Source organism: Equus przewalskii, chromosome 2 (assembly GCF_037783145.1).
Source record: "Equus przewalskii isolate Varuska chromosome 2, EquPr2, whole genome shotgun sequence".
Taxonomy (NCBI): Eukaryota; Metazoa; Chordata; class Mammalia; order Perissodactyla; family Equidae; genus Equus; species Equus przewalskii.
The window spans coordinates 17200077-17226308 of NC_091832.1; the positions used below are offsets into that span (position 1 = coordinate 17200077).

General features: G+C 57.5%; 1 protein-coding gene across 10 annotated transcripts in view; it reads right to left on the bottom strand.

Moving 5' to 3' along the window:
* Positions 1 to 26232, bottom strand: part of KCNQ4 (potassium voltage-gated channel subfamily Q member 4) — a 52794-nt gene that overhangs the window by 18541 nt on the left and 8021 nt on the right. For 7 of the 10 annotated variants that reach the window (XR_011537427.1, XR_011537428.1, XM_070610054.1 and 4 more), the window contains exons 2-9: positions 5756 to 5846; positions 4990 to 5116; positions 4593 to 4768; positions 3802 to 3927; positions 3300 to 3410; positions 3006 to 3101; positions 864 to 899; positions 37 to 125 (exon numbers count right to left, since the gene is read on the bottom strand). Coding sequence is in view for 8 of the 10 variants with exons in the window: in XM_070610054.1 (XP_070466155.1) it covers positions 37 to 125; positions 864 to 899; positions 3006 to 3101; positions 3300 to 3410; positions 3802 to 3927; positions 4593 to 4768; positions 4990 to 5116; positions 5756 to 5846 (852 nt within the window). In the remaining 2 variants the exon portion in view is untranslated. The remainder of the gene's footprint in view (positions 1 to 36; positions 126 to 863; positions 900 to 3005; positions 3102 to 3299; positions 3411 to 3801; positions 3928 to 4592; positions 4769 to 4989; positions 5117 to 5755; positions 5847 to 26232) is intronic. The other 3 variants (XM_070610055.1, XM_070610060.1, XM_070610057.1) reach the window with 1 other exon arrangement.

Here is a 26232-nt window from a genome sequence, read left to right on the forward strand (position 1 = left end):
TCAGCCCCCTGCCCTTCCCCCTGCAGTGGGGCCTACCTGAAGGATGGGAGGATGCTGTCATAGTAGTACCAGGTGGCCGTCAGGTAGGCCCGGCTCGTGTCGGTGGAGTAGAGGCGCCACGCAGCCTGGCGGTATGGGGGAAGGAAGCGGGGTACAAAGCATCAGTGAGGCCTCTCAGCCCCCCACCAGCCCTCCGCCCCTGAACGGACCCAGGCCTTGGGCGAGCCGAAGGGAACCCGGAGGCAGAGGCCAGTTCCAATTCCACGGCCACTGGCAGGGTCAGCCAAAGAAACGGAGGCCTAGAGAGAAATGACTTTCCCAAGGTGACAAACAGATCCGCTTTGGAGCCAGGGGCCTAAGAGTGCGGGAGTTAAGAGCTGGGGTGTTGTCTTGGGGCAGACATGGGTTTCCAGTGCCACCTTTGCCCCTTATTTATGTGGACAAACAAAGTGAGGCTGCTGAGCTCAGTTTCCTCATCTGTAAAATGGACATAATCCTACTTACATAAGAGGGTGTGGTGATGATTAAATGGGCGAATGTCTATTAAATGCCAAGGGCAGTGCCTGGCACATAGTAGGTATTCATGCTGAGGTCTCCTGTTAAGCACCCCTGTTATCTCCCCTACCATGGCTGAGAAATAGCAACTCATGTGCATTTGGCTAATGTCTTTCTCTCCTCCTAGACTATAAGCTGTGTCTTGGTCACTGCTGTATCCTCTGGCACATGGTAGGTGTTCTGCAAATGTACGGGGAATGAATACTGACTGAGTGAATTATTATTACTAATAATAACTCACCCCATCTTTCCTAGCTGCCTGTCACTGCCCATGGCGTTGAGGAGGAGAAGAGAAGAACATCACCTACCAACCCCTCAGCATCCAGGGACTTGCACGGTTTCCTCTGCAGCAAGAGGGATGCGGGTCAGACAAGAGGAAGGACTGTCCCACCCCCTCTAGATAAGGAGAAGAGCCAGGGAGGGACTGTGAGTGGGGCAATCGGTGAGGGCAGGGAGGCAGGGAAGCTGCAAGGCAGGACAAAGCAGAACTGGGCTCTGGATGCCCTCCTTCTTTGGGTGCTTCCTGTCTTTTAGGGACTGCCCAGCGCTGACCTCACCGGCCAGGCACCCTCCCAGGACAGGCATATTTTTACTTCCTGCTTGCCTAGGCCCCTGGCTTGGGCTGGAGAGCAGCTGCCAGAGCTGTCTCATTAATTATGGGCACCACAATACCAGCTGTCTCTCGGCACGGACTGTGCCAGCCGCCTGCCCCTACAATGCCCCTTGGAAGGCCAGCTCCCAGGGGACAGTGGCCATTGTGCCCCAGGGGATACTGAGAGGGAAAGGCTGGGCTGGTGGCTGGAGATAGCAGGAATGGGGAGGGGGGTCCCACCCTGGGGAGGAGAGATAAGGGCAGCCAGTCAAACTTGGGCTCGGGGGCTGTGCCAGTATTGCCTGAACTCTTTCCTGCAGGGGTTTCTCTTGCATACGCCCCGACTGGAGAGACGCCAAGGAGGAGTCTCAAAACCTCAGAGCCCTTGCCTCAGGCCACGCCCAGTCAGACGCCTCAGCAGGGACGGGAAACTGAGACCACAGGCTCCTGGTTTTCCCCACCCCTCTGGCCGTTCCTTCTCTGTCTCCTCGGCCCGCTTAACTCTGCCCGCCCAGCCACGGAATGTTGAGGCTTCCTGAAGACCCAGCTCTGGACCGTCCTCCCTTCTCCTTCTTTCCTCTCCCCACCCGGCAAGCTCAGCCTTGCCCCGGGCTCCATTACAGTCTCCAGGCAATGGCCCCGGACCAGCTCCGCCCAGCACATTCCCCTTTTCAGCTGCAGACCTGCACAGCCAGCTGCCTCCTCAACATGGCCACTCGGGGTCTCAGACTCACATGCTCCACAAACTCAGATTCTTAATGCTCCAAATCTGGTCTCCCTCCAGTGAGCAGGGCCATCAACCATCCGGTTGGGTAAGCCAGAAACCTGGAAATCACCCCACCGCCTCCCTCTCCCTCACTCCTCACGTCATCAATCTCACCTCCTAAATATGCAGAATCTGCCCGTCTCTTTTCATCTCATCTGTTGCTACCCTAGTCCAAGTCACCCAGCACCCCGCCTCTCCCAGACTGTTGCCAGAGCCTCTTATCTGGTCTCCCTGACACATCTGGGTTACCCTCCAGTCTATTCCCCACTTTTCAAAACACAAACCTGATCATGTCACCCATTCCCCTTGCTTCAGACCTGTCAGTGGTTCCTCATTGCTCTTAGGAAAATGTTAAACTCCTCTCTGTGACCCCAGGTCTGGGCCTGGCCCACCTATCTACTATACATTCCCCCTTGAGATTTCTGCCAGCCTCGCTAGCCTCCTTCCAGTTCATCAAACACACCACAGGGCCTTTGCACATGCTGTTCCCTTACCTTGAATTCTCCCCACTTCACCTCTTCACCTAGTTAACTCTACCCATCCTCCAGCTCTCAGCTCAAGTGTCACTTTCCCAGAGTAGTCATCCCTGAGTTCCCCTTCAAGGTCAGATCAAGCCAGGTCCCCTGTTAAATGCTCTTGAGAGAACCATTTCTTTCTTTCAAGGCGTTTATCTCCGTCTGTAGTTACGACATTCATTTGGGTGAGTGTTTGTGGAATGAATTAAGGTGTTGGGAGTGTGGCAGGCTTCCTGATAACTGCACAACTGACAGACGGCAGGACTGGGTCTCCACCCAGCAGGGGCCTATGGCTTCTTGTCCAGGCTCCACTCCATTTCAGGCCCTGTAGAGCTGGGGCCAGAGTTGGACACCGGGGCCGCTCTGGCCAGCCCTAAACTGGGCCTTTGGTGCAGGACAAAGTTTCTGACCATCTGAGTCAGCATCCCAGCTCTGTCCCTGACTTGGCACGTGACCCCAAAAAAGTCACATCTCTCTGAGCTTCAAATGGAGTCATAGCTGTGAAGCTGGGACACATGGGTCAGCATACAGAGCTGACACACCCGTTCAGTTCAGGGACTTCCGGGGCGCCTTGTACCTGGATGAGGTTGGCCGCTGGCATCCTCCGCTTCTCGAAGTGCTTCTGCCGGTGCTGCTCTTGCACCTTCAGGGCAAAGCCGGAGCCAAGGATGCCCTAGGGGGACAGGCCTGGTTGGGGAAATGTAGTGGTGGGGACAACAAAAGGCAGCGAAGGAGCCCCCATCCCTGCACATCTGAGGTGCCCCCCCCCCCCCCCGCCACCTCCGCAAATGCAGGATGGGAGCTTAAGACAGCTCTGCCCCCAGCCCCCCTCTCCCCCAGGCCGGACGATCCTAAGTGGAGCGGGACTCACGGCAGGCAAGGCAAAGAAGGAGATGCCTAGTAAGGCGAAGCCGGCAGCCAAGACCCTGCCCAGCCATGTGTGGGGCGTCTTGTCACCATAGCCGATGGTCGTCAGTGTAATCTGGGGACACAAACCGGTTACCCGCAGAGCCAGTTACGGGGGCCACCCACAGGGGCTTGCTGGGGGCACAGGCAGGTGGGAGCCTGATCATGAGGGCAGGGGCCTCAGTGGTTGCCCACAGGGACTGGTCACAAGGACTTGTCACAGGAGACAAGTTAGGGGCATAGATGGATTCCCCTCTTCCCCGTGCCGGTCAGGAGGAAGGGGTACAGGCCACAAAGGCTTGAGGTGGGGAACTAGACGAGGACTCAAGCGGATCCACTGGGGCAGGGGGTGCCAGCCCTAGCGGAGAAGACAGGGACAGACCCGCTCAATCCTGAGTCGGGGTCACGATGGTCAGGCCCGGGAGGATCCCAGGGAGAAGGGCGGCTCTGCACAGACCCTCACGCACCGTCCCCCACCAGAGCGAGTCGGCGTAGGAGGAGAAGTCGGAGTTGGCGTCCTTCTCGGCCAGATAGACCAGGAAGGAGGCGAAGATGAGCACCAGGAACCCGATGTACCAGGCGGTGATCAGCTCCTGCGGGCAGCAACGGGGGAGACCACGGGGAGGGCTGAGGCGGAGGGGCGTGAGGAAGCCGGGATGCTGCGCCCACCCGGGAGAGGCGGCGAGGTGGGGGCCTCCCAGAATAGCCTGTGGGGCGTGTTCTCGGAGGGGATAAAAGTACCCCATCGCTCGGAGTTCCCCGGCGGCGGCGCGGCCCGCCTTTCTGTCTCAGCGCCTCCCTTCAAGGAGACCCTGCCCGCCTTCCCGAAGCGGCGAGGCCCTCCTACAACCGCAGGGTCCGCCCCAGCCCCGCCCTTGGCCTTCCAGGTCCGCGCTGAGGGTCCGCCCCAGCCCACCTTGCCCCGCCCCCTAAGCCCCACTTGCAGGCCTCGATCCCGCCCTACATCTAGTCCCCCAGCGCCCCCTCACTCTGCTGTGAGCGTGGATACCCGAACCTGGGACTTGCCAAGGAAGACTCTCAAGGTTTACCCCTGAGACCCTGCCTCCTGGCTTGTCCTGATTCCCAGGCCTCGCCCCGGCCCAGCTTCGGCCCCGAACTGGCCCCGCCCCTTAAGCCCCGCCTCCTGCCTGGTCTTGAGTCCCCCGCAGGTCCCGCCCCTGCCCCAGAGACAGCCCCCTCTGGCCTCGCCCCCGCTGAGTCCCTAGTCTTCCCCACCCCTGGCTGCGCCCGGCCGCACCTTGCTGTGCGCGTAGACCACCGAGCCGAGCAGCTTCCAGGTGCCGCCGCGCCGGTCCATGCGCACCATGCGCAGGATCTGCAGGAAGCGCATGCTGCGCAACGCGGACGTGGCAAAGATGTTGCCCTGCGTGCCCGCGGCGATGACGGCCACCGAGGCCACGAACACGATGAAGTCTGCAGGGGCGGGGGTGGCGAGGTCACGGCCGGCGCCGGGGAGTCAGCCCACCCCGCGTCGGGACCCGAGGTCGGGGATTCCTAGGACCGTGGGGGGACGGACCCCAGGAGGGTCCGTTGAGTCTGCGAAGGCAGCCGAGGGCTGGGTCAGGGGTGGGTACAGGTGTCAACCCTGGGGCTTGGGGTCAAGAGTCAGGTGCGGGCAGGGCATGCCTTCTTACCGATGACACAGAAGGGTTTTCTGGCAAAGCGGAGGCGGCCCTGCCATCCTCGGTAGCGGCAGCAGCATCCAGCGGACCAGACCCGGATGATGTACTCCAGGCCAAACACCACGATCATCACGAACTCCTGTGGGGCAGCGGCCTGAGTGCTGGTCCTCCTCTCCAGGACCAGGGCCCAGGGCCCACAGCACCGGCCCAGCCCTGAGTCCCGGGCTTAGGGTTGCTCGGATTTCCTCAGAGCTCCTCTCCTGGAGGTTCTTACACCTCCATGGATCTAAGGAGGATTCCAGAAGGAAGGTGGCCCCTTCCGTGTCTTCCAAAGAGACTGAACACTCAAGTCTGTCGTCCCCTTCCTGTCCCCATGAGCTGTCTGGGTTTTTCTCCTCACCCCGCCCTCCCCATTCCAGCCACCCCAGACTCTGGAAGCCAGACTGAGTCACATCAAGGGTGGCTGTCCGTCAGCTGTCCCCCTCCGAGGTGTGTCTGTTTAAGGAATAAAACCAACCCATCACACTAGGGCTGGAGTTAACGGGTTTTGTCCTGAGAAGGAGTGGGGCCTACTCGCCTCTTCTCTGGGCCCACCATAAGCCCTGACATAGAGGCAGGAGGTCCCCCCAATGCCTGCCAAAAAGCAGGGGATGAAGCCCAGAGAGGGACAGCCACCAGCTCAAGGAACACAGCACAGCAAGTGGCTCTCTGAGCCATGGTTTGAGAAGCCTCTCTGCACACTACATAGCCTCCCTCAGCCGGGGACTCCGGCACTCACCAAGATGAGGAGACACTCGTTGGCAAGTTCCTGGTGCTCCTGAATAGTGGACAGCACGGACAGCACCAGGCAGCTGAAGACCAGCAAAAATCTGCAACAGCAGCACAAAGGAGAGGGTTAGACTGCTGGATGGACAGGACAGCCGAGGAGCCTTTGACAGGAGGCTACAGAGTCAGAGGAGGAGGGAAGCATTATTTGGGAAGAATTATCTGGAAAGCAGAAACAGAATGAGAGTTGACTGGAGTTGTGGCTCTGTGCTGTACACCAAAGAGAGAGGCCCCCAAGCTCTGGGCTGCTGAGCTCACAGACACCTTTCAACCCTCTCCGTTGCCCTTGATGGAGGCTGCAGCTCAGAGAGGGGGTCACACAGATGTGAGAGGCAGGGCTGTCTGGGCTGGCAGCGGGGACAAGCCAGCTCAGGTTCCTTCAGGCAGGAAATGCCTCCAGGCTCAGCCACTCATAAGTGGTGGCCCTAGCCCCTGGCTGGGTGTTGAGGTTGTCTTGAGAGAAGTGCCCCAGAGGTCAGGCAGGGGGCAGGGGAGGTCAGCGGCTGAGGGAGGGAGCCCCCTTCTCTATGAACTCCCAGGTGGCAGGCGTGTGGCTTCTTCTGCAGAATGGGGGTAACAGCCTCTGCCTTTGTGAGCTCCTATGGAATTAAATAATGAGCAGCTATGGAAGGAAGGGGGGGTAGGTCGGGGACACGGAGGGAAGGATGCAGAGGGAGAGAGGGTGGAGGGAGGGGGATGAGGCAGCGTGAAGCCATGCCATCGAGGCCTGGGACTCCCCTGAGGACAGTGGGAAGCCACTGAGTGGCCCAGCACCAGATGTTTAGAAATGGAAGGAACTTTAGAACCCAACTCATGCAACACTTCCCTCACCCTCAACTGCGCTCACCGGGAAACTGAGACCCAGAAAGAGAGAGGCATTGGCCCAAGGTCATCCAGTCTGTCCAAGACAGAGATGAAATTAGAGCCGGGGTTTCTGAAGTTCTCAGGGGATGGGAAGAAAGGAAAGGGCGTGAGTTGAGAAGCTGGTGGCCTCGGGAGTATGTGAATATGTGAGGGAGGACAGAACAAGAGGCGCAGGCTGCAGATGCAGCAAAGGGAAAGAGGCTGGACTCCCGGAAGTGCTCCTCTTTGGGACGGGGGGTGTGCTGGACATGTACGTGTCCTGGAAGAGACTCCTCGGGAAACGGGCTTCTCTGGAAATGCATCCCTTGTGCGCTGACCCACGGCCTTCCGCAGATGTTCCCCGTCTCCCCACCCGGGACCAGTGACACTGCCTTCTGCCTAAAACACCTCGCTGGCCCCTGAGACTGCGCACCCTTCCCTCTCACAGACGCTCCCAGCTCTGGAGAGCCTGCTGGGATGCCCCCCATCCCCCTGCTCCCCCTTCAGAGCTCCCCTCCCAAGGCTTGCCTCCCTGTATGTGTCCCAAGTCACTTTCTACATGGCTTTTTTTTTTTTTTTTGCAATGCTCTCCACGAGCGGTGTATTTGTTACAACAATGAACATAGATTGACACATCATTATTCCCCAGAGGCCACAGTTTCTATTAGGGTTCACTCTTGATATTGTACATTCTATGGGTTTGGACAAATGTATCAGGTCATGTATCCACCATTATGGTATCATACAGAGTAGTTTCATCTACATGGCTTTTTTCTGTTCATGTTGGCAGGGGCATGGGCTTGGAGTCAGAGACACCTGGGTTTGAATCCTGGTCCTGCTGTGTGTGCGTGGCCCTGGGAAAGTCACCTACCTTCTCTGAGCCAGCCTCCTCATCTGTAAAATGGGGGCTGACGGGAGGGAAGACACGGAAAGGGCAGGTTCCACCCTGGCCTGCTTACACCGCCTTGGCCAGGGGCTCCCAGCCTTCCTGGAGGGCAGGTTTAGGGCTGCATCCCAGCACAGGCCCCCCGGTGGAGGAGGTAGGTGGCAGACGTGGGTACAGAGTTTTGAATGAATGCGTGAGGAGGAGGCCTCCTTGGCCAGGTCCAGCAAGAGCTGAATCAGCAAAGACCTAAGGCAGGGGAGAGGAGGGGAGAGCACCAGCTCCTTGTGTTCAATAATTAACCACAGAAAACGCAGCAGCCACGTCCACGGAGAGGGACTGCGGCTGACACACGGCTCAGGGGCAGAAGTGTCCTCCCCGAGGCCATCCCATCCAGCCCCGTCCTCTGAGAAGGGCTGCAGGCCAATCTTGATTGGCTCTACCTTCAGAATATATCCGTGGACACACCACGGCTCACCACCCTGACTAAGCCGCCACCGTCTCGCCCCGATGGGTCTCCCTGCTGTAAGCCCCTCTCTTCAGAGCCGCTGGGCCGATCTTCCTACAATGCAGAGCTGGAAACCATCACTCTGTTCACAACTCCCCATGACTCTTAGAGAGCGAAAGTCAAATGTCTCAGCGTGTCGTGTCCAGCACAGCCCTGCGAGATCTGGGTCCCACCCTCACCTCTTGAACTTGATGATCTCCCCTCTCACACCTCCCCTCCATCACCGTGCTCTAGCCATTCTGACCTCCTTGCCATTCCTGGAGCACACCAAACGTATGTCCCAGCTTGCACTTGCTTTGCTGTTTCCTCTGCTTGTTTATTGCTCCCTTGCTCATCCAGGTCTCTGTTCAAACATCACTTCCTTGGAGAGGACTTCCCCAACCACCCCCTCTCCAAAATAATGGCCTATCTCCCCTCTCTCTCTCCTTATCTTGCTTATTTATTTATTTTTTCATAGCATCTTTGAAAGACTGAGGAAATGAATAGCAGGAATTCACATTAAACAGACATCAAAACACCACGTCGCAGAAGCCCACAGTTTGTACCCACTGAGGAGGATCTCACAGCTCTAAGCACATCCATCCGTGACTCATCAGGCTCCCCAGCATCCTCCCTGAGAAGGGAGAAGGCAGGTCTCTGATCTCGACAGCTCCATTTGGTGGACGCTGTTGAAAAAGCCCCTCCCACTGCCTTCCTGCACTGGCCGGGAGTCTCCTCACCTAGATGCTCAACACAGTCGAACAGATACACTTGGTCTGATGGAGAACATCTGGTGTCCCAGGCACCTGCATAATTATCTTTATCTTCCAGGTGAGGAATGGGGCCCAGGGAGGGACAGACCTGTCAAGATCACACAGTGAATCAGTGGCAGAGCTGGGGCTAGAACCACAGCTCCGGTAGACCCCCAAGCTGCCTTGGCCTTCCTGAGGGGTCCTCACACCCACTCTCGGGGCAGCAGGAAGGAGACCAATGTCTGGGCTTAGAGATGGAGAAGACAGGGCGAAGGAGCCCTGAGCTGGGGTCTGGTTGTGTCTGCCAGAACCAGAGTGTGACTTCATCCACGTAACAAGCAAGGACTGTCTGAGGATCATCTCTGGTCCCCTCTGGGGCCTCAGTTTCTCCATCTGTATAAGTATAGATGGTACACAGGAGCTGGCTGGCTTGGGCCCTCTAGAACCGCCCCAGCAGAGGGGCCAGACTGGCAGCTACCTTCTGGAGCATCTTTGCCCATCATGTCTGGCTGCAGGGTGGGGCCCATGTTCTCTTTTGCCCAGCCAAGGAGGCAGAGCGGGAGAAGGGGGTGCTGCCTGGTGGGCTCTGCTTGGCTGGGGCTTATTACGAGACTTATCACAACCCTCCCCATCCCCAGCCATTCTATGCTGTCCCCCTCATTCAGGAGGGCAGCAAGGAACATGTGAATGGTTTGCTTAGGACCGTGGTTCTCAAACTACAGCAGGTGCCAGAATCACCTGGAGGGCTTGTTAAAATACTGGTTTCTGGACCCCACTCCTAGGGTGTCTCATTCAGTAAGTATAAAGTAGAACCTGAGAATCTGCATCTCTACAAAGTTCTCCGATGACACCAATCCTGCTCCTCCGGGGACCACACTTCAAGAATCACTGGCTTAGCTAGTAAGAATGGTTGTGGCTGACTCAATTATTAGCCAACTCAAGGCTTTTTAAACAAGTGCAATCACTGCCTTCTCCCCCCAACCCCACCTGCCCCACAGCCTTCCTCAAATCACTGCCCAGAAGCCGCAACGGGCAGGGGAGGTGAGGAAAGGCCTGCTGGGGAGCTGGGTCTCATGCCAACATCAGCTTCACCCCTGATTCGCTGGGTGACCCCATAACTGCTCTGCTGGCCAAGGGCTTTCTATTGGCCAGGCACTGTGCCCAGCCCTCTGCGTGCAGACAGTATTCTTAACCACTTCTCACAACAACCCAAGGCTGACCAATAAGGAAACGGAGACTCAGAAGGGTACACTGAGATGGCTGCACAACTCTGTGAATATCCTAAAAACCACTGAATTGTATACTTTAAAAGGAAGGATTTGATGGTATGTGAATCATATCTCAACAAAGCTGTTATTTAAAAGAAAAAAAAAGATAGAAAGAAAAGTATACTAGCTTGTCCAAAGCTATAATGCCAGGACCTGAACCCAAGTCCACCTGGACCACCAAGCCTCACTACCTCTCTGGGCGTTAGTTTCCCTGTCTGCACCATGAGGTGGGGGATGTCAGCCTTATGACTCTCCAGCAGTGACGTAGAAGGGACAGGGTCAACCATGAGCTCAGGTCCAGGTTCTCTGGGGATGTCCCTGGAGAGACAGACGCTGGGAGGCTGGAGAGATGGGGATATGGGAGGGAGGGGCCGCACAGCAGAAAAGAGGTTCTTGCCTAACCCCTCTGAGCCACATTCACTTAAGAAATGTTAATTACCATCTACATTCAGCCAGACTTATTATAAAGCCAGAAATGAATAATCCAGGCCCCCAAGAAATTAACAAGTGTAACAGCGGGTGACATAATGGATGAGGTGATGACAGTGTGCCTAGGGCGTTGGGGGGAGCCCCACGATGGCTTTAGCAGAGCTAAAGTGGAGGGATCCATGAAGACTTGTTGGAGGTGACGAGGACAGGGGTGGGGGTGCCCCAAGCAGAGGAGGCAAGATTTACAAAGCAACAGGGATGTGGGAGCCTGAAGTTCCCACTGTGGAGCCCACAGCGGCCAGTAGTTCTGGGTGGTGTGGGCCTAAAGTGACGAGGCAGTGGAGAAATCCGAGAGGGCCAGATCCAGGGACCTTGAGTGGCACCCTCAGGCATTATGAAGGTTTGTGAGTCCTAAAGGAGATGGGGAGCCAGTGAGAAGTTTTAATAGAAGGAATGACATGATCTGATTTGTATTTCAGGACCACCACTCAGGGGCAGTGTGGAGCGTGGAGAAGAGGAGGTAAGACTGACCAGGAAAGCCACAGAAAGCTCCCCAATAATTCAGATGAGAGATGCTGGTGGCAGCACTAAAGAGAAGTGGATAGCCTAGAGACAGTTTTAGGAGTTGGTGATTAATTGGAAATGGGGACAATGAAGGAGAATGACTCATATTTCTGGTCTGGACACTGGATGGATGGAAGTGCCATGAGTGAACTGAGATGGGAGACCCCAGTGGAGGAGCAGGTGTGGGGTGATGAGTTCCATTTGGGACATGTTGAGAGAGCTGTGGGATCTTGTGCACAGAGTGGGTATGAAGACAGACCTGAGCCAGAAATGTGGATTTGGGGCACTGGGGGTAGAGGTGGTGACTGGAGGCCATGGGAGTGGCTGAGAAAGTCCAAAGAGCATGTGGCGAATTCAGAGCAGGACCTGATGGAACCCCAAATGCACAGAGGAAGGAGAGACCCTCCACCCAGAGGGGGAAGGGGCAGCCAGGGAGATGGGAGGGAACCCAGAAGAGAGAGGCGGCAGAGATGCCAAGCGAAGGAAGTGTTTCAGGAAGGAGGGAGCGGATGACAGTGTCAATTGCTGCCAAGAGGGCAAGCGAGATAAGGCCTGAAAAATGTCCACTGGATTTGGTGACAGCTTGGTCACTGGGCACCTTGGCAAGAGCAGCCACAGAGGGAGGGGAGGACCGGAGCAGGCCCAGATCCCAGACGGGGTGAGAAGGCAGAGGGGTGGAGAGGAAGTGGAGACAGTAAGAGTAGGTTTAACTATTTACAGAAGTTTGACTGGAAAGAGCAGAGGCCAAGCCTGGTAGCTGGAGAAGACTGGAGAGCACAGGGTATGGTCTGTTTGTTTTTTTAAGATGAGAGAGCCAGAGTGGAACGAGCCAGGAGAGAGAGAGAAGTTGGAGCTGCAGGAGAGAGAGAGGGAGTGATCAATGGAATGAAGTCCCCAGGGCAGCTGGGAGGCTGGGATCCAGAGCAGGGGGGGGCTGGTGCTGAGCAGGAAGGACTCTGCCAGCTGCCATGGTGACAGGCAGGGACGGGGCGAGACCAAGTGGGAGGGGAGGTTGGGGCACAGGCGAGGCCAGAGAGCTCCCACTGGGGGCTGCAACTTCCTCTGTGAAGAGGAGGCCAGGTCCACTTCTCAGGGGTAGGGAGCAGAGTGGGTGGGGGTCTGAGAGATGGAGAAGGTTTGAAACAGCCCGTGTGGAGGATGGCCCTGGGAGGGGTCCCAGGAGAACACAGGACCATTACGCCCAATGGTGAGGATGGGAGGAAACATTCAGAACACCACAGATGCTTCAGATGTGCATCCTTGGTTTTGTTTGTTTTTAAGCCTTGATGATCCTGAGGGAGGAAGCAGCCCATGTGGGATCAGGGGACCCCGCCCCCACCACCCGCCAAAGACGCCAAAATAAATGCAGATCCAGGCTTGCCCTTCCTTCCACCTGGGCCTTCATCCTTCCCTCCTTCTCTCCAGTGTCCCTCCTCCCAGACGGAGCCCTGCCAGTGTCTGCCGCCTGCCTGGCCACCGGCTGGCTCCCTCATTTCTGCATCCGGCCTGAGGAGTGTGTGACCCTTCCTCGCCCCCGCCCAGACCAGAACCTTGAAGGCAAGGTTCTGTCTTCCCTCAGCTGGGGGACCCTGGGGCCAGTCTGTCCCCATTCGGCCAAGGTTCCTGTAGGGCAGAGGCCATGACCCCTCCCCCTTCCAGCAGAAAAGGGCTGCTTAAACCCCAAACCAGAGCTGACACCAAAGAAGGGACTTCAGCTAGACCTGAGAGGCACTTCCTGACAGGGGGGTGCTCTGTGCTCCTCAGGGAGAGGGGCTCTTATTTTCTCTTGCAGGGGGATAAAGGGGAGGGCCAGTCAGCCAGGCCTCAGAGTGAGGCTCTTTCCAAGAATCCTCAGGGGCTGGGACAAGAAGTTTCCCCTGATCCAGCGATTCTAAATATGGCAAAGGGAGCAAAAGCACGTGACCCAGGGCCCCACACCAGAGCTGCTGCTGCCACGGCCGCTGCTTCCCTGGGCTAGAGGCCTGCACTGGGGCTCGGGGCTAGGGCTGAGGTCTCCACGGAGCCTCAGTTTCCCTCTGCACAACATGAAGGTGGGGGACAATGCAGTGATGGCTAAAGTCCCCTCAGCCTTATGACTCTCTACAGCGGGGTGGAAGGGAGAGGGCTGGCCCTCGGTTCAGCTCCAGATTCTTTGAGAATGTCCCTGGAGGGACAGCAGCTGCCAGAACATAGTACAAACTATGAAAAAAATGCCCCCTCTTGGAGGACCAATTAGAAAAGGCATTCCCTTTAGCCTGAAGAATTATAAAAAGTTGACCTGTCTGGATGGCCCCCTTAGAAACAGGCGCCCCTGGCTCCGGGCTAACCCACCCTGAGCACAGGCTGGATTTCATTTCCATCCTTTGCATTGCCCAGGGTGCACAAGGATGCAGGGCAGTCCTGGGGATGGCCCCGACAGCCACCGCAGCCCTGGAAGGGCCAACTCTATATGGTACCACATGGCTCCAGGCCCCTCTCCTGGCCGCCACTGATTCATCTAGAGCTGGCCATTGACCCAAGAAAGCTTCCTCCATAGGTTGGGCTGAGCCAATCAGATTGTCTTTCTCAGGAATAGAACCAAGAACCGTAGAGGAAAGTGGGCAGAGGTGCAGACAGAAGTGGAGATGAGACTGCCGCTCCAGAATCTCATCTCCCTTTCTCTCCTCCACGAAGCCCACATGTGCTCCCTGCCATGAAGCCTCTACGAAATGCCCTTTCCTTGCAGTAGGGGTCCTCCACCTCCACATGCCAATTCTTCCCGAGCTAGTATGAAGAGTCTTGGGCCCCCTAGGACATGGAAGGCAGCATCTTCTGGACAGGGTGTTTAATGAGTCATAGCCTCATCCTCTCGCACTTGGACTGGCTCCACACCCTCCCACTCATTCTCGCTGCTTCCCTCTGCCATGCCAGCCAGACTACCTGATGCACCAGGTAAGTAGGCTGAGCAACATGGCAACACGAGCCAAGGGTGGGAATGAGGAGAGAGCAGGGGCCATCCATCCACTCGGGTCCGGCCGGGCAGCGCTGACTCCTCAAATGAACGGTGCCTGGGTTCCCAAGCAGGAGGCCAGCGAAGTGAAAGCAAACTAAGAGTGGAATATAGGCAGCCCGGATTTTGGAAACTTAAGACGGCCAATGGAACCTTCCCTGGGTTCCACCTGAGCAGCTAGCTCCATGTGGATTCAGGCGACTCAGTTTTACATGCTAGGCTTGGCATAAGATTTATTTGAACAAAGAGTTTTGCTGCTTTTTTTTTTTACCTTCTTCTTCTCCCCAAAGCCCCCCAGTACATAGTTGTATATTCTAGTTATAGGTCCTTTTAGTTGTGGCATGTGGGACGCCACCTCAACGTGGCCTGATGAGTGCTGGGTCCCTGCCCAGGATCCAAACTGACAAAAGCCCAGGTCGCTGAAGCAGAGAGGGCGAACTTAACCACTCGGCCATGGGGCTGCCCCCTTGCCGCTTTTTCAAAAAGGGTGAACTCCACTGACTTGAGCGCTCAGGCTCAAGCCACTTAGCATGGTTGCAAGGAAGGCCCTTACCCACCCTGCCAGCTCACTCTCCAGCACTCAGTGCCCAGCCTGGCACTTGACACCCCCTTGTCATAGCTCTCTTCCCCCATAACAGCAAGCAGGGATTTTTTTTCCCTCCCCACCTTCGTTCTTGCTGTGTCTGCCCCTCCTCCAGCCTAGCTGAGTCAGGAGGGAGCCCCCACCTTGTGCCTCCTTAATCCCCCATCCCCATCTCTATGCCTCCCCCTACAGACCAAGAGCTGGCTGAGAGTCCTGTCCTGTTCACCTTGAATGCCCTGTGCCCAACTCAGAATGGGTGCTGAGGAAAAACTTCTGAGACAGGGGACGACCAAGTACGGACCTCTGACTGACGCCACCCATCTCCCCAGGGTGCCAACACCGTACTGGCTCCTCCTGGCTCCACACTTCCATCCACACAGGGCACTCACTCGCACCCTCATCCATCCACTCATTCATTCAGTAAGTATTTCCTGAGTGGTCACCATGGGCCAGGCACAAAGACTGACAACGTCCCTGCCTTCACGGAGCTTACATCTTACGGGGAGAGATGGATACTAAATAAACAAGTAAAGGTTCAAAATGCCAGGTGATGAGGGAGAAATATCAAGTTGGGAAGAGGGACAAGGAGTACTGGTATGGGAGTCAGGGGGCTACCTTACAGAGGGTGGGCAGGGAAAGCAGCTCTGAGAAGGTGACATGAGAGCAAAGATGTGAGGGAGGGAGCCATGCGGGTATCTGGGAGCAGAGGGAAAAGCAAGTGCAAAAGACCTGAGCCAGAGGGTGCCTGGTGTGTTCCAGAACCATTGAGAAAGGGGTGCTCCCAGTGTGGAGTGAGCAAGGGGGAGAGTGGGAGGTGGCGAGGGCAGAGAGGCAGTGGAGGTGGAAAGCAGACCATCTACTGGCTATTGGGAGGATTTTGGCTTTTACTCTAAGTGAGTTGGGGCCTTCTGAGCAGGGAGTAACGTGATCTGACTTATGTTTGCGAAAGATCACGTGAGCTGCTGAGTGTGGTGAGCGGCTGGGGGAGGGGGCGACAGCATTTGCCCCAGCCTGAGCTGGGGAGCTAATGGTATACGATCCAAGCAAGATTGGATGGTGACTTGTACAAGAGCAAGAGGTGATTGGATACTGACTATATTTTGGCTCTGGAAGATCCCTTAGAGTCAGTGAGTCCTCGCGTTTATAGATGGGAAACTGAGTCCCAGAGAGGCGCATGACCTACCCATGATCACACAGCAGATCAGAGGCAGAGCTGGGCCCGGCACCCAGATTTCCCAATTCCTAAGGTAATGTTCTTCTGATTTCTCCTCTCTCTCTGGAAGGACCCAGGTACCTGCCCCATCACCCTCATCTCAAATGTTCTCTGCATCAGGCTGGCCCCTGCCTCTGCCCTTCCTGCTGTATGTGACCAGGTGGCACTGGGTTCGAGGATTGCCCAGGCCTCCAGCTACTTGAGCCTGGCAGGGGTCAGGGTCACCTCTAAGGAGACTTCTGTCCTCTGAATCAGCAGAACCTGTGCAAAGGGGGAAGAGGGAGGGAGAGAAGAGTCCAAAACAGGGGAAAGAGCTTAGTCCCCGCCACTTGGTTCTCAGCATTCCGGGTGCAGAGAAGTCACCAAGAGCTGACAGGGTGGAACAGGAGCTCTGAGAGGGCCAGGTCCCCTGGGGAGCACAGGCTCCAAGACTGAGCCCAGCCTGGGAGTCCTGCAGACTCAGCCATTGAGGATCCCACCCAGTGGAAGGTTAGGGGGCCTGATCAGGAGGAGTGCTTCAGGGCCTTTGCTACCAATAAGCAAAGTGGCATGCAAATTCACAGGCCACACCTGGGGCACTTGGCTGCAGCTGCCCTGAGAGCCTTGCTCCCTGTGGGGACACCAAATCCAGGACCAGCCAGACTGAATCTGGCAGGACTGACTCTAATGGGCTCTGACAGCTAGGAAAGGTTTGCTGTGTGACCTTGGGCCAGAAGCGCAACTTCTCTGGGCCTGTTCCACGGCCAAAGTGGAAGAGTGGTTAGGAGGGTCTTAGGCTGGAAGCCGGAAGCCCATCCACAGACATCCTCTCGGTTTCCTTGGCCTTTAGGGGAGAGGCTGCCCAGCATGTGGTTCCGACTGATTCAGAGTCCTCTAAAAGGCAGCAGTCTGCTTGGTGGCTCTGAGAGACGTGTCAGGGTTGGGGGCAGCAGCTGGGGAGGCACAGGGGTGTGGACAGAGCTAGGACTCTGGGTCCACAGGCTCCCTATCCTGATTCTGCCATCCCCCAGCTGCGGAGTTGGGAAGCTGTCTCTGAGTCTGTTTACTCCTCAGCGAGAGGAAGGGGCTGAGGAAGGGTCTCGAGGGCCCCATTTTTCCTGCTCCTCTGAGATTTCAGCTTCCCGAAGGGGGACTGAGTCTCAGGTCCTGAAGCACTTGAGACTCTCCCGCAGAGTCCTTTACATTTTATTTGCATGGTGCTCCTGCGCGTGGAAAGTCTGGAGGGACCTCCTTCCACCCCCCAAACTCCTCCGTGAATGAATAACGATGGCAAGGAGGAGTTAGGGTAGACAAAAGCAGAACTTCCAAGAGCCCACTAACCACAGAGATGGTGCTGGAGGTCGGGGGAAGAGGACAAAGTGTCTCTCTGGTCCTGACGCCCCCTCCTCCTCTGAGGAAGACAACCCCACACGAATCAGAACCAAAACAACAGGAGGCTTGAATTCAGTTCTAACCCTGACCCCCACCAGGCTCAAGAATCCGGCCCGGGATGCGTGAGAACCGTCCCTCTCCGGGCCTCAGTTTCTTCATCTGTCTAATGCGGCCATGATCCCCGGCGCGGTAGTCTGAACGCAGGGGTCTGGCCCTGATGAGCCCGACGTCCCGGGGTTGCAGAAAGGCCTGGGTTCACTTCGGGACACAGAGGAGGCTGCCACCAGGCGGGGCTCCTCGAGAGAGGGAGGGGCTCCCGGGGAGGAGGGCTCCTGGGGACTCCTCCCCCGGCACGGCCCTCCGCCCCCTTCCCCCGCAGGGACCCCCGCCGCTTGCGCAGAGGCGCCCCGGTTCCGGTTCCGCGCTGCAGGGTCCCGGGGCCCAGGGTGGGCCCGCCGCCTCGGCGCGGGGCGGGACGTCCTGGAGGGGCGGGGCATGCTGGGGGCGGGGCGCGGCGGGGGCGGGGCCCGGGCAGGCCCGGGGGCGGGGCTTCGCCGACACCCGGCACCGCGCGCGGGAGGGGCGGGGGCGGCGCTGCGGCTCCGGTTACCTCCCCCGCCCAGCCGGCTTCTTTTTCCGTTTCCAAATTAACAATTGAAAACGCTGCGGCCTGAAAGGCGAGCAGCGGGCCAAGCGGAAAGTGTGAAGGTGCCGCCGCGTCCCCGAGGACGGGGGCGGAGAGAGGGGCGCGACGCCACCGACGCCGGGTGCGGGGACTGAGCGCCCCGGGACCCAGAGGTGCCATGACCCCCAAGTCGGGTCCTGGCCTGATCCGGCCCCTGGTACTGCCCTGGCCAGTGTCGCGGGACCCAGTGCCCAGGCTCGGGGTGGTGCCAGCCCCCAAGGGGGCTGAGGGGGGAGGCCCCAGGGCTGGGTTACTACTCTGGAGGCTGAGTGCCAGGAGGGGCAGGTGCCAGGCAGCACCCTCACAGCATCGTCCTTAAGGGCTCCCAGAGCCAGGCAGGTTCGCGTGTGACCTCGAGGAAGTCATTTCACCTTACTGAGACTCAATTACCTCATCTGGAAAATGGGGAGGGAAGACCATCCCCCAGAGAGAGCTGGTTGTGAGGAACAAATTAAATGAGAAGATGCAGAAGGCTGGCCCAAGTGAGCAGAACAGACAGCGGCTATTATTATCTTTTGTTGATAATGATGACGATATGGAGTCCTTGGCACCCCTCCACCTCCACCCACAGCCAAAGGAGCGGTCCACTAATGAGGAATACTGGAGTTGGCTGCTCTTTCCCTTCCCTCACTCCCCAAAGCCCCATTTGACAGATGAAGAAACTGAGGCCAGGAAGGTCCTTGTAAGGGGCTCAAAGTCACAAGTGAGTAAAAAGAACTAGGGCCTGAGCCCAGGTCCTGACCCCCAAGCATGGGCTTGTCTTATGGAGACAGGTGGTCCTCAGGGTCGGGGCCCTGGGCACTGGTCCACCCTCTTCAGTGTTCTGAGAGATGCGTGCCCATATGAGGGCAGCTGGAACTAATGAGTGGGTAACGGAGAGAGTCCTCGCTCCCAGGCATCCAGGGGCATGGACCAGAAAGCCTGAGAGTGGAGACCAGGGAAAGATACAGTTTCTGGTGCCCCGGCCCCCGGAATGTAACCTCCATAATGCAGCAACTTCTCTATCTTGTTCACTTCTCTCTCTCCCACGCCTATAACAGGGCTTGGTGCATCGCAGATTCTCAATGAATATTTGTTGAGTGAATGAATGAATGAGTGGTCCCCTCTTATACAGCTGCGCCCTCCCACCCTGCCATCTATGTCAAGTGATCTCCTTTGGGGAAGGGGGCTGGAGGGGGGTGCCCCTCTCCTGAGCATGGAGACCCAGGGCAATGGAATGGTAGGAGAAGGAGACAAGAACCGCGACAGAGGAAAGGAAGAGACAGGAGAAAAGGTTCCAGAAGGCAGAGTTGGGATCACCTCTTTCTTCCTAGCCCCTCACTTCCCACTCCTGTCCAGCCCGGGACTCTACCATTCCCTCTCCCTCCAGCTGCCTCTTCATGGACTCCACTGTGATTCCAACTCTACCCGCATGCCCACCCGCAGTCCACTGACCTAGCAGTACGAGTGCCCCGCCCCCATTTACAGTCCTACAATGGCTCCTTACTGTTTACAACGTAAAACCCCGAGCTCCTCAGCCCAGAGCTGGAAGCTGCACACACGCTCAGCAGCAGCCACACTCCACCCCTCCGAACCCCGTGGTGACCTCGCTGCTCTCTCCTCTCCTTGGGACGTCTCTCCTACCTCCCCAAGAATCTCTGATTTGCTTTGGGGAGAAATGCTCCCATAGCCCCTGGTTGAGATTCCTGGCCCCCTCTGGGCACCCCAGGGCCACTTGTGCTGAGGCTGTTCCTCCCTCTGTGCACCTGCCCCCCCACCCATTAGGATCCACCCACAAGGGCAAGGCCAGTTCTAACTTCCCCAGACCCCCCAGGCCGGCCAAGTAGATGCTCAGACAGTATCTAGGAGGGAACGGGAAGACGCGGGTGGCCAGGGCCTTGAGCATCAGTGAGTCGCGATTTTCTCACTGTCCTGTGAAGCCCGAGAGTTCTGGGTTAGGGCATCTTGGGGTTTCTGCAGAGGTGGGTGGGGGGAGGGCGGGCCCATCCTGAACACTGGTGGGGCTGGAAAAGAGTACAAGTGGAGACCCACATACTACAAGTCTAAATATTTTAAAGTTTAAATCAAGCTAACAAGCTGTTAAATAAAATATGTTCCATCCTTCCTGACACATATGCCTTCATAACGATCTGGAAGGCCAGGTTTGAATTTAAAAACGTGGACCCCTTGGAGTCCCATCCTGGAATCTGGGAGGGAGAGGACAGCCAGCCCCTGCTGACTTCTGGGCCCTAGCCCATGGTGTGCCCTCTTCTCTTCCCACACTGGGCTCATCTCTCACCAGGGGGGGCCTTGGGTATGCTGCTGTGACTGCCACAGGAGCCATCTCCATTGGCTGCACAGAGCTGCCCTTGGGTCTAGGGGTGCTCACACAATGGTGGCCCTTGGGATGGTGACCTGGGAAAGAGGCCTGTGCAAGTCCTGGAAGCAGACACGGGGATCTGACCAGGGAATGCCAGGGTTACCTGGGATGTGTTCTAGAATAAGGAGGGCCATGTGCAGGCCCTGGGCTGGTGGTATGCGGGGCCATACAGGCTGAGTGGGCAGAATTCTGGGCCCCCACCCTCGACTCCACCCAGAGTGGCCCTGCTTTGATGGGTTTTATATTCTACACTCGTTTGTCACATTTCACTTAAAGAACCAGATCTACTGCTTAAAACAGTTTGCAAAGCACTAAGCTACACCCTTCCCTCCTTGTAGACGCAAGGGAGGCTGAGGTTTCTGGGTACCAGGGACCACAGTCATGCAGCAGGTTACAGCAAATTCAGCGCTCAGTCCCAGGGCTCCTGCCTCCTGCCCAGGCCTTGGCCTCCATGAGCACATTTCTCATCCGTGAGGCCCGGTGCCTCCAACGGACGGGCCATTGGGAGGTGGTGAGTGCCCAGTCCTTGGTGGGGTTCCGACAGGCCTGCTGCTGGGCCTCCCACCTGGACAGGGGGCTGGACCCTCCACTCAGGTCCCCCAGCTCAGGAGTGGATGAGAGGCCGGACCAGGCCGGAGAAGGAGAGGGAGTCCTGGTATAAATAACCGTGGGGGGCCGGGATGTTTGGGCCCGTCTCCTGGGCGACGGCTGTGTTTACCGCCCAGCAAGGGGGGGCATGGCCCACACATTTGCCTCCCTGACTTGTAGCCAAATTTCTCCAGGAAGGGGTGGCCCAAGATTAGCCCCAAACATTCCAGCTCTGCACCCCTAACAGATCCTTCCCCCTACTCTGCCCCAACGCGGGCCCTATCCTTCCTGCCATCGCCCCCATCCTTCAGCCCCACATGTGCACAGCACTGCGTCTCCATCATCCCCAAATGCCCAGCATTTACCCCCATCAGTCCCAACTCTGCTCAAGCAGTGCGAGGGTAGGGAGCATGAGCAGGGCAGGGGAAGGCCCCAAGCAGAGGAGCTGGGCGTGTGCCAGGGATCTGAGCTGGGGCCTCTGGGCACGGGGACAGGGACAAGCCTCTCCCACGGCCCCGGCCAAGACGGAGGGAGGGCTGCAGCCCCCGGATTAGGAGAGTGCAAATCCCTCTCCCAGCCTGGGGCCCACCCCATGCCTGTCATGTGCAGGGCATTAGATGGCCAGACCCAATTGTGGGAAGGGCTGGCAGGTGCCCTCTTGGTCACGCCATGGCCAGTTCCTCTCCCCAGCCAGCCAGGCCAAGAGAAAGCCCCTCGATGCAGGAGGGCGAGTGGAAAGGCCCCCTCCTCCATGGGGCAGCAGCTGCATCCTGGCCCGAGCTCGGAGGCACTGGGGTTGGTGTGAGCTGAGTTAGAGCCTGCAGGCCAGGCTGTGCACAAGCATGTGTGCGTGTGCATGCACAGACACACACACACACACACACGCTCTCTCTCTCTGCCCAGCCAACTGCTGGGCCTTGCTTGGGACATCAGCCAACTTTCACTGAGAGCAAAGGCTCAAAATTGGGGCTGTGTCCACCTGTGGTCCTAGACAGGTGACTGGGCGCCAGCCCCATCTCAGCCACTTCTCAGCTGAATGACCTTGGGTAAGTCATTTCTCTTTTCTGAGCCTCAGTGTAAAACAGTGTAATAAAATCTTCCTCCAGGGTTGTTAGTAGAATTCAGTGGGATTCACCGAGCAAACGTTAATGAAGCCCCATGATGGGCCAGGCGTGCCTGAAAGTGCTCTGTGGACCATCAGTTGGGAGAGGGGACCCCCTTCACAGCACAAGGTAGCATTTGGGCCCCAGAGGCTGAGGCTCTGGGATGTGAAGACTTGAGCCCAGGCCAGCTCTGCCGAAAGGTTTTCACTGTTATTTGTTGCTGTTGGGGATCGTTGAGACTCGGGCTGAGCCTGGGCTCCAGTCTGGGCTCCATCACGGACCTAAGTTTAGTCCTTGCCTCAGTTTCCCCTTCAGTAGAATGAGGGGGCTGGGTAAGACTAGTGATTTCCACACCCTCTTGAGCTGCGAGAAATGGAGAGAACAAGTTGCTGGGGCAGCCTGAGTCACCTGGCTCTGCCCCTTTCTCCAGGGCACCTCAGCGTTAGCTGGGCCAAATCCCTGGGGTGCTCTCACGGGGCTGTTCTCAGGCCACCGCTCTGGGGACCTCCAGAGACCCCAAGCCCATATCCCCAGGCGCCCTGTGCACACAGCCTCAGGGCCGGCACCCACGGGTCCGTTCCAAAGCCTCCCTCAGCTCAGCCACACACACCTTCCCCCAGGCCAGGCTTTGCATACGCAGCGGAAGTTTCCCTACAGGCAAAGTCCTAGGGCTCCAGGCCAGGTCCGGCGGGCCCTGGCAGGGTCAGGGGCAGCTCCAGAGGAGTCGCTCAGGGGGCTGGGCTGGGAGGGGAAGGCAGAGGGAAAAGAGGCCGAGAGGATGGCATCCCCGGGCTCCCTGCCGGAGTCTTGCACCTGCCATCCTCCCCACCAGGCCCGGAGAGGTGTTTCTCAAGTACAGATCTGCCCATGGCACTCCCGTCTTCAGGTCCTTCCTGAACTCAGTCTCAGCCTGGCCTTGCTCATATCCCATCGTCGCTCACGTCCCAGCCTCTTCTCTGCACACCTCCTGCCCTCTCCAGGCTCCCACTCTCCTGACCTCTTGCGGTCTTTGCAAACGCCCTGTTCAGCCTCACGTCTGGGCTCTGCCTAGGCTAGTCCCTCCGTCTGGAATGCTCATCCCTGCTCCTCTTTGCCTGGTTGACTCCTACTCCTACTCATGTTTCAGGATTCAACTTAAACCTCTTCCTCTGGGAAGCCTTCCCAGCCATGCCCAGTTTGGGGCTGGGTTTGGCACCTCTATGCTGGGCTCCCCCAGAACTCTGCCAGCCTCCTGGCCCATCTCCCCCAGGGAGATGCTGCTCTGTCCCCAACATCTGGGACAGGGCCTGGCCCTGAGCAACTGCCAGTGAAGGCTTCCCAAATGAGAGAACGGGCAGGAAGGAACAAGTCCCCAGTGTAGAATTGGGGTGGGGGAGAGGACCTTGAACTTTAAGCTCAACTCGTCCTCATAGCAGCCTCCCAGCAGGCAGGCCCATCAGGGCCAGTTAGGCGTAATATGGCAGGTAAGATCCCAGCCTCTAGAGCTGGACTTCTGGGGTTTGAATCCAGGCAAGTTACTCAACCTCTCTGTGCCTCAGCCTCCTCATCTGAAAAATGGGCACAATCATAGTACTGCCCTCACGGTGGTTGAGAGGAGAATGTGAGAGAAGGCCTGGCAAGTTCTGGGAGAGTGTCTGGCCCACGGTGAGCGCTCCGTAAGCATTTGCTATTATTATCTTTATTACTGCTGAGAGCCACAGCAGGAGGGGGAGGCTGAGACCCAGAGAGGGCGGTGACTGCGGAAAGCTGCCCAGCAGGCAGGCGTACCCTGCTCCCCGAATGTACACTGAGTGCCCCTCACACCCACCACGGCCCGGCACGCCTGGTCCCACCCTCTTGCACCACAGACTCCTTGCACACTCGGGCTTCCATGCCTGCTGGCATGGATAGATGGACCAAAGCTGGAGCCTCAGAGAGGTTGAGTCACCTGCCTGGAGTCGCAAAGCCTTTAGAAAGCAGAGGCGGGAGCCGAATCCCAGCCTGCTGACTCTTGGTCCAGTGCTCCTTTAACTGAGGGGTGAGGCCTGATTCTGGCTGACCCTACTCCCCCAGCACACTCTTGGCAAGAGCCCTGGGCTGGTCCTCACTGCCCTCCAGGGCGAGCAGGCCCTGAGGCCCAGGAGGAACAGCCGGAGGAGACTGTCAGCTCCTCTGCCCCTCTAACCTTCCATCCCCACCCAGACTCCACCCACTTCTGGCCCCAGAGCTCAGGAGGGAGGAGACAGGCTGCTGCCCAGACTCAGGCATTTCACGCACCACCGGTAAAATTTTCAAAAACACTTTGAGGACTGCATGAGGTTGTCAACTTTTTATTTTGCCAAGTAAGAACATTTTTAAAAAATTCCCAGCCCCATCATTTCATAAAAGAAAGGACATAATCTCAGGCTAAAAGACAGTCCTTTAAATGGAATAAATTTAGCTTTATGAAAAAGTCACCATGTTGTCCTTATTTCCCTCCGTTTTGCCTCAGGCCACTGAAAACCCCGAGTCTGCTGACGTGTCTGGGAACCATCTGGAGCTTGTGCTTGGGAGTCATACACACATGGGTTCGAATCCTGGCTCCCCCACAGACAAGCTATGTTGTTTGGTGCACGTAATCTCCCCTCTCTGAGCCTCAGTTTCCTATCTGCAAAATGGGAACAATACTAGTGCCTGCCACACGGCGGTGCTGGAGAACTGAATGGCCCAGCGTTTGCAAAGCACTAGCTCCTGGGAAGAGATCCGTCAAGCCCTGGGGCCCAGACAGTGGCACCTCCTTGTCCTACCACTGCCTATGGCTCCCCATGTCCACAGGTAAAGCCCGCCTCCGTAGCCGGACAGTCAAGGCCCCACCCTCAGGGCCCTGCGCCACCAGGCTCTGCAGGTCCTGGGACAGCGGGCAGAGGACGAGAGCCCACCTCAAAGCCTTCACTTTCGCTGTTTCTTCTACCTAGAGCACACTCGGGACAGAAATCACGAGTGCTTCCAGCTCAGTGCCTGCACAGAGGACCTCGGGGACCTTTCTCGGCTTCTCTCTAACCTGTAAAACCCTCCTCATCCTTATAATCCGGCCTCAGTGCCACCTTCATTCCCTGGCTCAGCAAACTTGCACTATCTCCCAACCATGCACAGTGCTCAACCCCCACCATCCAGAAGAGCACAGACACAGAGGGGTGGGTGAGCAGAGCTCTGGCGGGTCCAGAGGGCCCCCAGTTGATCCTGGGGTGGGGTGGGCAGGGAGTGATTCCAAGAAGAGGTGGTGTTCAAACTGGGATTTGAAGGATGAATAGGAGTTTGCTAGATGATGGGGTGGGTGGGAGAGGGGAGAGAGTTTGAGGCAGAAGGAAAAGCACCTGGAGCATTAAAGAGCACATTTGGGGACAAGTTGTTTCTTAGGCGAGGAGCAAAGGATGCTTGGGGGAGGAGGTTCCTGACTTGGGAGTGGGGATGGGGGAGTCACTGTTGCCGGGAGGAGGGTCGGTCTGGAGAGTGATGCTGAGTTTGGGGTGCCCACGGGGTGCAGAGGTGAGGGCTCCACAAGCAGCTACACAGGAAGCTCCAGGACAAAACTGCAGAGGGCGAGGCTGTCGTCACAGAGGTGACCCCTGACATTGCAGGAGTGCACGAGACCCCTGCTCATGGAAACTGTGTTCAGAGAGGAGGACCCAGGACAGAGCCCTGCGGAGCCCCAACCTTCAGGGGGCAGAAAGAGGAGGCAGAGCTGCTGACAGAACCGAGAGGGAAGAGCCAGACAGGCAGGTGGAGGAGAGTGGAGGGCAGGGCTCGTTCAAGAAGGGAGGGCCCAAAGGCTCAGACCCTCCGGAGGCAGCATCCCAGCATCCCAGGGAGCCACATCCTGGGTCCCAAGCCTCTCTCCACAGCTGATTAGCTATGCTGGCCTTGGACCTCAATTCCTCTAGCTGTAAAACAGGGCTAATTTATTTTTTAACAAAAAGGAGGCTAAAGGGCAGGGGGGAGCGGGCTGACACCCTCACACGGCCTTCACCACACCTCCAGGTGGAGCCTCCCTCCCTCTGCTGGGCCACGGGTCACACTCTCCTCCCCTATGCTCTGTCTCTCCCAGACAGCCACCAGTCCCCAGAGGTCAGAAAATTAGATGGGTGGCTGAAATCAGGGCTGCTCCCTCCTCTCGGAGCACAGAACTGGGAGGCAGCGTTCCTCCAGCGCTACTCCCACCTAGTGAGGAGGGGTGGCGGGGAAGGCCACATGTGCCATGTCCTTGGGCAACAGGTCCTTCTCCGGGCCTCCGTCTCCCCATCTGTGAAATGAAGCTGTGATCTGCTTGAGCTCTGAGGCCCGTCTGGCTCTGATGC